The 11,660-nt window shown below is 53.3% G+C and overlaps 1 protein-coding gene across 9 annotated transcripts; it reads right to left on the bottom strand.

The window, feature by feature from the left end:
* Positions 1 to 5,418: 5,418 nt before the first annotated feature.
* Positions 5,419 to 8,658, bottom strand: AP5S1 (adaptor related protein complex 5 subunit sigma 1). Of its 9 annotated transcripts, none has more exons than XM_088458862.1 (3): positions 8,601 to 8,658; positions 7,088 to 7,278; positions 5,419 to 6,100 (listed from the first exon to the last, which is right to left on the bottom strand). In XM_088458862.1, the coding sequence occupies exons 1-3, from the start codon at positions 8,634 to 8,636 to the stop codon at positions 5,653 to 5,655; spliced, it is 675 nt and encodes a 224-aa protein (XP_088314988.1). In that variant the 5' UTR covers positions 8,637 to 8,658; the 3' UTR covers positions 5,419 to 5,652. The 9 variants fall into 9 exon arrangements, with proteins under 9 accessions (XP_088314988.1, XP_088314989.1, XP_088314992.1 ...); XM_088458863.1 differs by having other exon boundaries at positions 5,419 to 6,079; positions 8,601 to 8,652; XM_088458866.1 differs by having other exon boundaries at positions 8,514 to 8,603.
* Between the last annotated feature and the right edge of the window lie 3,002 nt (positions 8,659 to 11,660).

Below are 11,660 nucleotides of genomic sequence, written 5' to 3'. Positions count from 1 at the left end.
CTCCAACAATAAAAATTTTTTTAGATTTTTATTTCATAAACTTTTTCTTTAAAAAAAAAAAAAATCTTTATGTAAAACTGTTGATTAATGATGGTGACAAACACAGTAATAAATCTCAGACTACAGATGCATTTGGGTGCGGAAGTTGTAACCGGAGGTACAGATGAAGGGGCGATATATTGAGATGTGATAGTTATCCCGCCATAACGCAGAACACGTGTGTACTGGTCACGTGATCAAAGTGCTAGAGCCAGGTTATTGTATGGCGAAGAGAATGAAATGTATCCGAATGTCCTGGAGTTATATTCGGTGACGCTGTATCTCGCCGGGTGGTGACCGCACAATGCAGTTATTGCATGAGAAGCTCTGAGTACAATAGAACATTAATGGTTCTCTGTGCACTGAGGGTGTTGGGCTAATAATGTGAGATTCTTACATTGCAGTATATACTGTGTGACGTGGCAGCAATAGCGTAAGTGTCCCAAATAGAGAAATATTGTTCCAGACTGCAATCTGTTCATACATATAAAAATGCCACATGTAATACAGACAGTCCCGTTGTCCCCTCACTCTCAGGACACGTGTAATACAGACAGTCCCGTTGTCCCCTCACTCTCGGGACACGTGTAATACAGACAGTCCCGGTGTCCCCTCACTCTCGGGACACGTGTAATACAGACAGTCCCGATGTCCCCTCACTCTCTGGACACATGTAATACAGACAGTCCCTGTGTCATGTCACTCTCGGGACACATGTAATACAGACAGTCCCTGTGCCATGTCACTCTCGGGACACATGTAATACAGACAGTCCCTGTGTCACGTCACTCTCGGGACACGTGTAATACAGACAGTGTCAGAGGTTGCACTCTCCCTGCACACCAGGTGACACTAGTTTGCAGAGGTAGCACATGTGGGGGGCACCAGTACAAAGCCACGGTCTCCAGTAATCTGAGCGCACATCATAAATGTCCCCTGGAGTGTGCGCAGTTCTCAGTCAAGAGTCAGTAGCACTCCATAAATGTTATACCCACCCCCACAGTTATCACAGGTGAGTTTCATATAACAAATAGTAGTAACAGCGCCGTGTGTCCGGCCGTAGTAACAGCACCCAGCGCCGTGTGCACGCTGGGCAGCCGGAGACACAGTCACTAAGTTAGCACGCTGGGCAGCGGGATACAGAGCCACTAGGTTGGCACGCTGGGCGGCCGGATACACAGCCACAAGATTATCACGCTGGGCGGCCGGAGACGCAGTCACTAGGTTAGCACGCTGGACAGCCGGAGACGCAGTCACTAGGTTGGCACGCTGGGCGGCTGGATACACAGCCACTAGATTATCACGCTGGGCGGCCGGAGACGCAGTCACTAGGTTAGCACGCTGGACAGCCGGAGACGCAGTCACTAGGTTAGCACCCTGGGCAGCAGGATACAGAGCAACTAGGTTAGCACGCTGGGCAGCAGAATACAGAGCCACTAGGTTAGCACGCTAGGCAGCCGGATACACGGTCACTAGGATAGCACGCTGGGTGGCTGGAGACACAGTCACTAGGATAGCACGCTGGGCAGCCGGAGACGCAGTCACTAGGTTAGCACGCTGGGCACTGGGCAGCTGGAGACACAGTCACTAGGTTAGCGCACTGGGCAGCCGGAGACACAGTCACTAAGTTAGTACGCTGGGCAGCCGGTTACACAGTCACTAGGTTAGCACGCTGGGCAGCCGGTTACGCAGTCACTAGGTTAGCACGCTGGGCGGCCGGATACACAGTCACTAGGTTAGCACGCTGGGCAGCCGGTTACACAGCCACTAGGATAGGCCGGAGAGACAGTCACTAGATTATCACGCTGGGCGGCCGGAGACGCAGTCACTAGGTTAGCACGCTGGACAGCCGGAGACGCAGTCACTAGGTTAGCACCCTGGGCAGCAGGATACAGAGCAACTAGGTTAGCACGCTGGGCAGCAGAATACAGAGCCACTAGGTTAGCACGCTAGGCAGCCGGATACACGGTCACTAGGATAGCACGCTGGGTGGCTGGAGACACAGTCACTAGGATAGCACGCTGGGCAGCCGGAGACGCAGTCACTAGGTTAGCACGCTGGGCACTGGGCAGCTGGAGACACAGTCACTAGGTTAGCGCACTGGGCAGCCGGAGACACAGTCACTAAGTTAGTACGCTGGGCAGCCGGATACACAGTCACTAGGTTAGCACGCTGGGCAGCCGGTTACACAGTCACTAGGTTAGCACGCTGGGCAGCCGGAGACACAGTCACTAGGTTAGCACGCTGGGCAGCCGGAGACACAGTCACTAGGTTAGCACGCTGGGCAGCCGGAGACACAGTCACTAGGTTAGCACGCTGGGCAGCCGGAGACACAGTCACTAGGTTAGCACGCTGGGCAGCCGGTTACACAGTCACTAGGTTAGCACGCTGGGCAGCCGGTTACACAGTCACTAGGTTAGCACGCTGGGCAGCCGGAGAGACAGTCACTAGGTTAGCACGCTGGGTAGCCGGTTACACAGTCACTAGGATAGCACGCTGGGCAGCCGAAGACACAGTCACTAGGTTAGCACGCTGGGCAGCCGGAGACACAGTCACCTGGTTAGCACGCTGGGCAGCCGGTTACACAGTCACTAGGTTAGCACGCTGGGCAGCCGGTTACACAGTCACTAGGTTAGCACACTGGGCAGCCGGAGACACAGTCACTAGGTTAGCACGCTGGGCGGCCGGTTACACAGCCACTAGGATAGGCCGGAGAGACAGTCACTAGGTTAGCACGCTGGGCAGCCGGTTACACAGTCACTAGGTTAGCACGCTGGGCAGCCGGTTACACAGTCACTAGGTTAGCACGCTGGGCAGCCGGTTACACAGTCATTAGGTTAGCACGCTGGGTAGCCGGTTACACAGTCACTAGGTTAGCACGCTGGGCAGCCGGTTACACAGTCACTAGGTTAGCACGCTGGGCGGCCGGTTACACAGTCACTAGGTTAGCACGCTGGGCGGCCGGATACACAGTCACTAGGTTAGCACGCTGGGCGGCCGGATACACAGTCACTAGGTTAGCACGCTGGGCGGCCGGATACACAGTCACTAGGTTAGCACGCTGGGCAGCCGGTTACACAGCCACTAGGATAGGCCGGAGAGACAGTCACTAGGATAGCACGCTGGGCAGCCGGAGACACAGTCACTAGGTTAGCACGCTGGGCAGCCGGTTGCACAGTCACTAGGTTAGCACGCTGGGCGGCCGGTTACACAGCCACTAGGATAGGCCGGAGAGACAGTCACTAGGTTAGCACGCTGGGCAGCCGGTTACACAGTCACTAGGTTAGCACGCTGGGCAGCCGGTTACACAGTCACTAGGTTAGCACGCTGGGCGGCCGGTTACACAGCCACTAGGATAGGCCGGAGAGACAGTCACTAGGATAGCACGCTGGGCAGCCGGAGACACAGTCACTAGGTTAGCACGCTGGGCAGCCGGTTGCACAGTCACTAGGTTAGCACGCTGGGCAGCCGGTTACACAGTCACTAGGTTAGCACGCTGGGCAGCCGGTTACACAGTCACTAGGTTAGCACGCTGGGCAGCCGGTTACACAGTCACCAGGTTAGCACGCTGGGCAGCCGGTTACACAGTCACCAGGTTAGCACGCTGGGCGGCCGGATACACAGTCACCAGGTTAGCACGCTGGGCGGCCGGATACACAGTCACCAGGTTAGCACGCTGGGCGGCCGGATACACAGTCACCAGGTTAGCACGCTGGGCGGCCGGATACACAGTCACCAGGTTAGCACGCTGGGCGTCCGGATACACAGTCACCAGGTTAGCACGCTGGGCGGCCGGAGACACAGTCACCAGGTTAGCACGCTGGGCGGCCGGATACACAGTCACCAGGTTAGCACGCTGGGCGGCCGGATACACAGTCACCAGGTTAGCACGCTGGGCGGCCGGAGACACAGTCACCAGGTTAGCACGCTGGGCGGCCGGAGACACAGTCACCAGGTTAGCACGCTGGGCGGCCGGAGACACAGTCACCAGGTTAGCACGCTGGGCGGCCGGAGACACAGTCACCAGGTTAGCACGCTGGGCGGCCGGAGACACAGTCACCAGGTTAGCACGCTGGGCGGCCGGAGACACAGTCACCAGGTTAGCACGCTGGGCGGCCGGAGACACAGTCACCAGGTTAGCACGCTGGGCGGCCGGTTACACAGCCACTAGGATAGGCCGGAGAGACAGTCACCAGGATAGCACGCTGGGCAGCCGGAGACACAGTCACCAGGTTAGCACGCTGGGCGGCCGGAGACACAGTCACCAGGTTAGCACGCTGGGCGGCCAGAGACACAGTCACCAGGTTAGCACGCTGGGCGGCCGGAGACACAGTCACTAGGTTAGCACGCTGGGCGGCCGGTTACACAGCCACTAGGATAGGCCGGAGAGACAGTCACTAGGATAGCACGCTGGGCAGCCGGAGACACAGTCACTAGGTTAGCATGCTGGGCAGCCGGTTGCACAGTCACTAGGTTAGCACGCTGGGCACTTGGTTACACAGTCACTAGGTTAGCACGCTGGGCACTTGGTTACACAGCCACTAGGTTAGCACGCTGGGCAGCCGGATACACAGCCACTACGTTAGCACGCTGGGCAGCCGGATACACAGTCACTAGGTTAGCACGCTGGGCAGCCGGAGACACAGTCACTAGGTTAGCACGCTGGGCACTTGGTTACACAGTCACTAGGTTAGCACGCTGGGCACTTGGTTACACAGCCACTAGGTTAGCACGCTGGGCGGCTGGTTACACAGCCACTAGGTTAGCACGCTGGTTACACAGTAGGTTAGCACGCTGGGCGGCCGGTTACACAGTCAGTAGGTTAGCACGCTGGGCGGCCGGTTACACAGTCAGTAGGTTAGGACGCTGGATAAGTTATAATATTTATGCATCTACACGATGAGCTGAAGTTGACTCCAAAATGCAGAGATCCAACTGAGACTTTGACTCCCATGTTCTACAGACATCTCAGCGTTTATACCATATAGGAACAGCAGCAACTGTAAGCTGGTGGCCTCCTAGGTCACAGTCACTGGGCACAGCGCCCACCTGTCCCCCTCACACAGTCATAACTACCCCATAAAGGCTGATATCACTCAGATGTCAGTTATCACAGGGGTAACACCAGTAACAGACAGGCCAGACAACCTGTGGCTGAGAGCTGGCAGGGTATGCTGGGACTTGTAGTATTACAGCACCATGACAGTTACAGGTGGTCCCAGTCTGCATTGGTGTATAGGGAAGGGAGGAGAAGGGACATCCCAGACAACTTACACTAACCTCATACCTTCACCTCACAGGTAGTGAGGTTAGAATATAAATATATATATATATATATATATGTACATGAAGGTGCTGAGAGAACACACTGGAAGCTGGTGCCATGACCTCCGCATTTACTAACAATGTGGTTCTAGAATATTACCTGCTATATACATACACATGGCTCATGTACAAGTTCTGGGCATAGATAATATACAGCTGCCCATACGGCATTGGGGGAATGGTAGAGAGTTTGCTGCCGATCTCCGCCGGTTGTTGCCTCTGGTCTGTGTGTGAAGAGTCTGATGGGAGAGAGTTTGGGGAATGTTGCAGGACGTCCTGGATAGGTCACTAGAGAGTCATCGCGCTGCTGAGCTCCTTCTCCAGGACCTGCACAGCCTGACAGCTGAGGAATAGCAGCTGCCCCTGTGGAATAAACTTGTCCAGAGTCATCTGGATCTTGTCCGCTCGGAGGATGGCATTGCTGCTGTGAGTCAGGAGCTTCAGAGAGTCCACCAGATACCTCACCACCATCCTCAAGGTGCTCTCAGCCAAGGTGATGTTGTCCTGTGGATCGCAGATCAGTGAGAAGCCGAGGGAATACACCCCGACCCACAGGACAACCACCTCCTGAGAGAAGGGGTCCCCTGCCGACAGGACCAACACCCCAACATCCTCCTCGTGGAGAGAGACTGCTTCGTCTGATGAATGGACAACAAAGTCACTTGCTGGCCGCCCAGATACCTGACGTCTCAGCTGACACATCGTCTCAGTCTGTCTGTAAGAGAGAGTCACATGTCTGTGTGGTGGAGGAATATAAATATATAAATACCGGACAGCGGCCTACCGACACCTACAGATCTGACCATTCACTAAATATCCCATGACAACCATCTCCAGGTGTCAGCTCCGCCTCTTCTGTCTGCATTACAGTAGGCTGCCTAATCTGTATATAAACGCCGGACTCTCTGGGGGTGATTCAGCTTCAGTCGCAATTGCAAAGCTGCACACAGGCTATAGATATATGATATATGCACGCAGGCTATAGATATATGATGTATGCACACAGGCTATAGATATATGATTTATGCACGCAGGCTATAGATATATGATGTATGCACGCAGGCTATAGATATATGATGTATGCACGCAGGCTATAGATATGTGATGTATGCACGCAGGCTATAGATATGTGATGTATGCACGCAGGCTATAGATATATGATGTATGCACGCAGGCTATAGATATGATGTATGCACACAAGCAGCTTTGCAATTCTGTCCTTGCTAATATGCAAATGCAGCAGGAGGTGTATGACACCCCCCCCCCCCCACCTGTATGACACCCCCTGCTGCATTTGCGATCCTAGCACTGTGACCGAGGTCCCAGGCTGGGATCACCATTGCGACCATCGATGGTCATGGTGGCTGGCCGGCTTGCATGGCCAAGAAACTGCGACCGTACACACAGTCCCTGGCGTTGCCACTCCCGGAAAAAGGGGGCGAAACACCCCCGTTTCCGGGAATGCCGGCTGACCCGCACCGCCCCTTAAATACTTCTGCCTGTCAATCAAGCAGAGGCATTGAAGGATCCGCGTGCGATCACGCAGGACCCGTTCTGATCATTGGGAATCTGCATTCGGCATTGTGAATAAGGCTCTCTATAACAGAGTCGCTACATAATATAACAATCATTAGTCACAGTGTACGGATTACCCCCCCCAGCATTAGGGTGACAGGGCGCAGTGTTAGGGCGCAGGGAGCAACCGGCCTGGAGATGACCTCACCTGGCTACGACTGTGATCTGATCCTTTCTTCTCACCATCTCCTCCTCCAGATCATCTTCCCCCGACCAAAGCTTCTCATCCACCAGGTCACAGTGGAAGACTCGGGAGTAGAGGACTCTGCACGGCTTGGGGCTCCCGTCCAGGCCCGTCCCCACTGTGTGGATAATGAACCCGTAGACCATGGTGTCGCTCTGGAAACAGATGGTTTGGATGGAATTATACCTGGTAATTATATTGCACATTCTGTATAAAGCTTTGTGTGATATGGTGGCGTAATATAAATAAAAAGTTATTAGTAAATATAATGGTAACACTGTACAACTGAATTAAACTAAACATACCATGATTATAGCACTATAATAACATACAATAATAAAGAAGCTGAGAGGCTCCTTCTCACAAGAGCTTACGCTCTAAGGGATATAAAGGGCCCCCGATCAGGTGTGCGGATAAATAGGTAAATGTGACCACGCATCCGGGACAGAGAACAGGGTCCGGCGCCCCATGCACATAAGGTAATTGGGGTTCTCTAAGCTGTTTGTACATGGAGGACGGTTAGGAGGACACAGACGCTGCCGCAGCTCGTAGTAATGATTGGGGGGGGGGGGAATGAGGTCTGCAGTCGGGGAGGGGGAATGATGTGAGTTACAGGCCCTGTGGCTCTGGCCTGAGCATTGATCACTAATATATGGAAGCCCAGCAATGTACCGGCAGGGGGGGGGGGGGGGGGGGGGAGGAGCAGCGCCCAGTGCACGTGCTCAGGACCGGTCCCTGCGCTGTTTCCTGACATCTGATCGCTCTTATGCTGATGCACATATGTGGGGGGAAGGGGGGGCACATTACACAGCCTGAGCCTGCAGCCAGGAATAACGCTATTACACTGGGGTATCACATGCGCCTCCCCAGACCTACCGTCCCCCCAACCTCTTCTCAGCGCCAGGTGATCAGAGCATTTATCAGCGCACCAGCATCGCTCTGGGTTACACCGAGCAGCAGATTATACTGTCACTATCAGATCACTTAGCTCAGAGGAAACTCCACACCAGGGGCCCCTAAGCCCAATAATGACCTCCTGGGGGCCCTTTAGCCCTTACTGGCCCCTGGGCGCCCCATATGCAGGGAACCCTGACCCCATACTGCCCTCCTGGGGAAGCTCTCTCACATTCATCATTATAACTCCGGCCACACACCCCTCCTGGGTCTCCCCTGCACCCCTCCTGTGACCCCACCCGAAGAATAATGGTAATGTCTAAATCCCCTTCACAGAGAGGACCCTGACGTCATCAGCCAGTGTCCAGCGTCATTCCCTACCATCCAAGTGGGCATAGAGGGGGGATATAACCATGTGGCGAGCCCGCGAGGGGACAACAAACTTGTTTAAGTGAGGACAAAGTACTTCTGTATCTGGCAGCACTTCCGCCCTCACCCACGTCACTTCCAGGTCCCTAGCGCGAAGGGGAAATACAGCTAACCGGAGAATAATATCCTAGCTGTCCCTCTCACTGACACTCACAGATTCCTGCCACTTCCGGCAACACCCGCGCTGCATGCCGGTATTTGTAGTACAGACTCCTCACCGCCTGTCACGTAACGTCATAAGTACCGCTGTATACAGCGGTGTCTTCTGTCGTAGGATGAGAGCGCCACCCAGTGGTGGAACGTACGAAGTGCCGGTATATAAAACACATATCAGTGCGCCACCCAGCGGTGTAACGTAGGAAGTGCCGCTGTATAACACGCACATATACAGTACATATAGGATCAGTTCGACACCAAGCGGTGGAACGTAGAAAGTGCAAGTGAATAACACACCCATAGGATCAGTGCGCCACCCAGTGGTGTAACGTAGGAAGTGTCGCTGTATAACACGCACATATACAGTACATATAGGATCAGTGCGACACCACTAGGAAGTGCCGCTGTATAACACACACAGGAGCAGTGCGACACCCAGCGGTGAAACGTAGGAAGTATAACTGTATAATTTACACATAGAATCGGTGCAGCACCCAGCGGTGTAACATACGAAGTGCCGCTGTATAACAAACATATATAATGAGCAGTGCGCCCCCAAGCTGTGTAACGTAGGAAGTGTCGGTATATAACACACACATATAGGATCAGTGCGCCATCCAGCGTTGTAATGTAGGCAGGGGCGCCGAGAGGGGGGGGGGGGGGAGCGGGTACAAATTACCCGGGCCCGGGCTTGCTGGAGGGGCCCGGCTGGAGCCCGGGTCCGGCACCACTCCCCCCTCTCCTACATCACAGCAGCCGATGTAGGAAGTGCAGCTGCATAACACACACATAGGATCAGTGCGCCACCCAGCGGTGAAACGTAAGAAGTGCAACTGTATATCACACATACAGGATCAGTGCGCCACCCAGCGGTGTAACATAGGAAGTGCCTGTGTATATCACACACATAGGATCAGTGCGCCACTCAGCGGTGCAATGTATGAAGTGCAGCTGAATAACACGAATAGGATCAGTGCACCTCCCATTTGTGTAATGTAGCAAATATAGGTGTATAACACACACATAGGATCAGTGCGCCACCCAGCGGTGCAACGTAGTAAGTCCCGCTGTATAACTCACACATAGGATCAGTGCGCCACCCAGCGGTGTAACGTAGGAAGCGCAACTGTATAACACACATAGGATCAGTGCGCCACCCAGCGGTGTAACGTAGGAAGGGCAACTGTATAACACACACATAGGATCAGTGCGCCACCCAGCGGTGTAACGTAGGAAGTGCTGCTGTATAACTCACACATAGGATCAGTGCGCCACCCAGCGGTGTAACGTAGGAAGCGCAACTGTATAACACACACATAGGATCAGTGCGCCACCCAGCGGTGTAACGTAGGAAGTGCCGCTGTATAACACACATAGGATCAGTGCGCCACCCAGCGGTGTAACGTAGGAAGGGCAACTGTATAACACACACATAGGATCAGTGCGCCACCCAGCGGTGCAACGTAGGAAGTGCCGCTGTATAACTCACACATAGGATCAGTGCGCCACCCAGCGGTGTAACGTAGGAAGCGCAACTGTATAACACACACATAGGATCAGTGCGCCACCCAACAGTGTAACGTAGGAAGAGCAACTGTATAACACACACATAGGATCAGTGCGCCACCCAGCGGTGTAACGTAGGAAGTCCCGCTGTATAACTCACACATAGGATCAGTGCGCCACCCAGCGGTGTAACGTAGGAAGCGCAACTGTATAACACACACATAGGATCAGTGCGCCACCCAGCGGTGTAACGTAGGAAGTGCCGCTGTATAACACACATAGGATCAGTGCGCCACCCAGCGGTGTAACGTAGGAAGGGCAACTGTATAACACACACATAGGATCAGTGCGCCACCCAGCGGTGCAACGTAGGAAGTGCTGCTGTATAACATACACATAGGATCAGTGTGCCACCCAGCGGTGTAACGTAGGAAGTGATCAGTGCACCACCCAGTGGTGAAATGTAAGAAGTGCTGGTGTATAACACACACATAGGATCAGTGCACCACCCAGTGGTGAAATGTAAGAAGTGCAGGTGTACAAGACACACATAGGGGCATATCCAATTACCCGCGGGACTTCTCCCGCGAGTAATTGAGGCTCAAAAGTCCCACGGCGCGGTGTTAAGCTATTCAATAAAATAGCTTTTTCCCCGCGCAGTTAAATCAGCTCTCGCGCACGGGAACACACTGTTTCCGCGAGAAATCCGGAAACAGTGTGTTAAAGCCTCTCGCGCGAGGTGGAAAAAGGCATATACACGCGGAATTTACCTCGCACCAACATGAGGTACTGTCCAACAGCAGGGATTCGCGCACAGGAAATCCCCGCTAAATTGAATCCCGACCAGCGCGATAAATAGCCACAGGGTAAACCCTGCGGCTAATTGGATATGCCCCATAGGATCAGTGCACCACCTGGCTGTGTAACGTAGGAAGCGCTGCTGTATATCACACATGGGTGAATTTACTAAGAATCGAGTTTGGGCGAGATTGCAATCTCGTGTGTGTTCTGCCATTTTTTACAACTTGCAAATTTACTAAAAAACAAACTCGGGAGAGATTTCTCTAGTTACACGGAATAACTCGGGTGAGATTGCAAACACGATTAAATACACGATCGGCCAAACTCACAAGTACTTTTCATGGAAAACTCGGGAATTTACCAAGACTCTCGTGAGTATAATAACGTGTGTAATTCAGCAAACTCGGTTCTAAATAGAATTATTAAATAGACTACCCCCTGGGCTGCGAGTTTGCCAGAAACATACACAGATCAGTGTGGTCTGCATATTTTTCTGACAGTAAATACTTTCTAAAGAGTTAAATGTTAAAAAAAAAATACATCGGGTTCCCCCCAAAAAAGTATAACCAGCCTGAGACAGTCAAGGTTCTTAAAATATAGGGGGGGAAATGAGTAGGGTTCCCCCGTATTTTAAGAACCAGCACTGGGCTCCTAAGCCGGTCCTGGTTTTAAAATTAGGGGGGTGGAAATGCGTAGGGTTCCCCCTGTTTTTAAAACCAGCACTGGACTGGAATTGTTGCTGATAGAGATT

This window comes from Taudactylus pleione, unplaced genomic scaffold (assembly GCF_031769625.1).
Source record: "Taudactylus pleione unplaced genomic scaffold, aTauple2 ptg000861l, whole genome shotgun sequence".
Taxonomy (NCBI): domain Eukaryota; kingdom Metazoa; phylum Chordata; class Amphibia; order Anura; family Myobatrachidae; genus Taudactylus; species Taudactylus pleione.
Note: the sequence above shows the minus strand (reverse complement) of the source record. Positions and strands in the feature narration are given on the sequence as shown.

Coding starts and splice junctions, on each gene's coding strand:
- AP5S1 (XM_088458862.1), bottom strand. CDS start 8,636: ATGCAGCGCGGGTGTTGCCGGAAGTGGCAGGAATCT. Junction 7,279..8,600: donor GCCGGAAGTGGCAGGAATCT/GTGAGTGTCAGT, acceptor ATCTGTTTCCAG/AGCGACACCATGGTCTACGG. Junction 6,101..7,087: donor CAGATCACAGTCGTAGCCAG/GTGAGGTCATCT, acceptor TCCACCACACAG/ACATGTGACTCTCTCTTACA.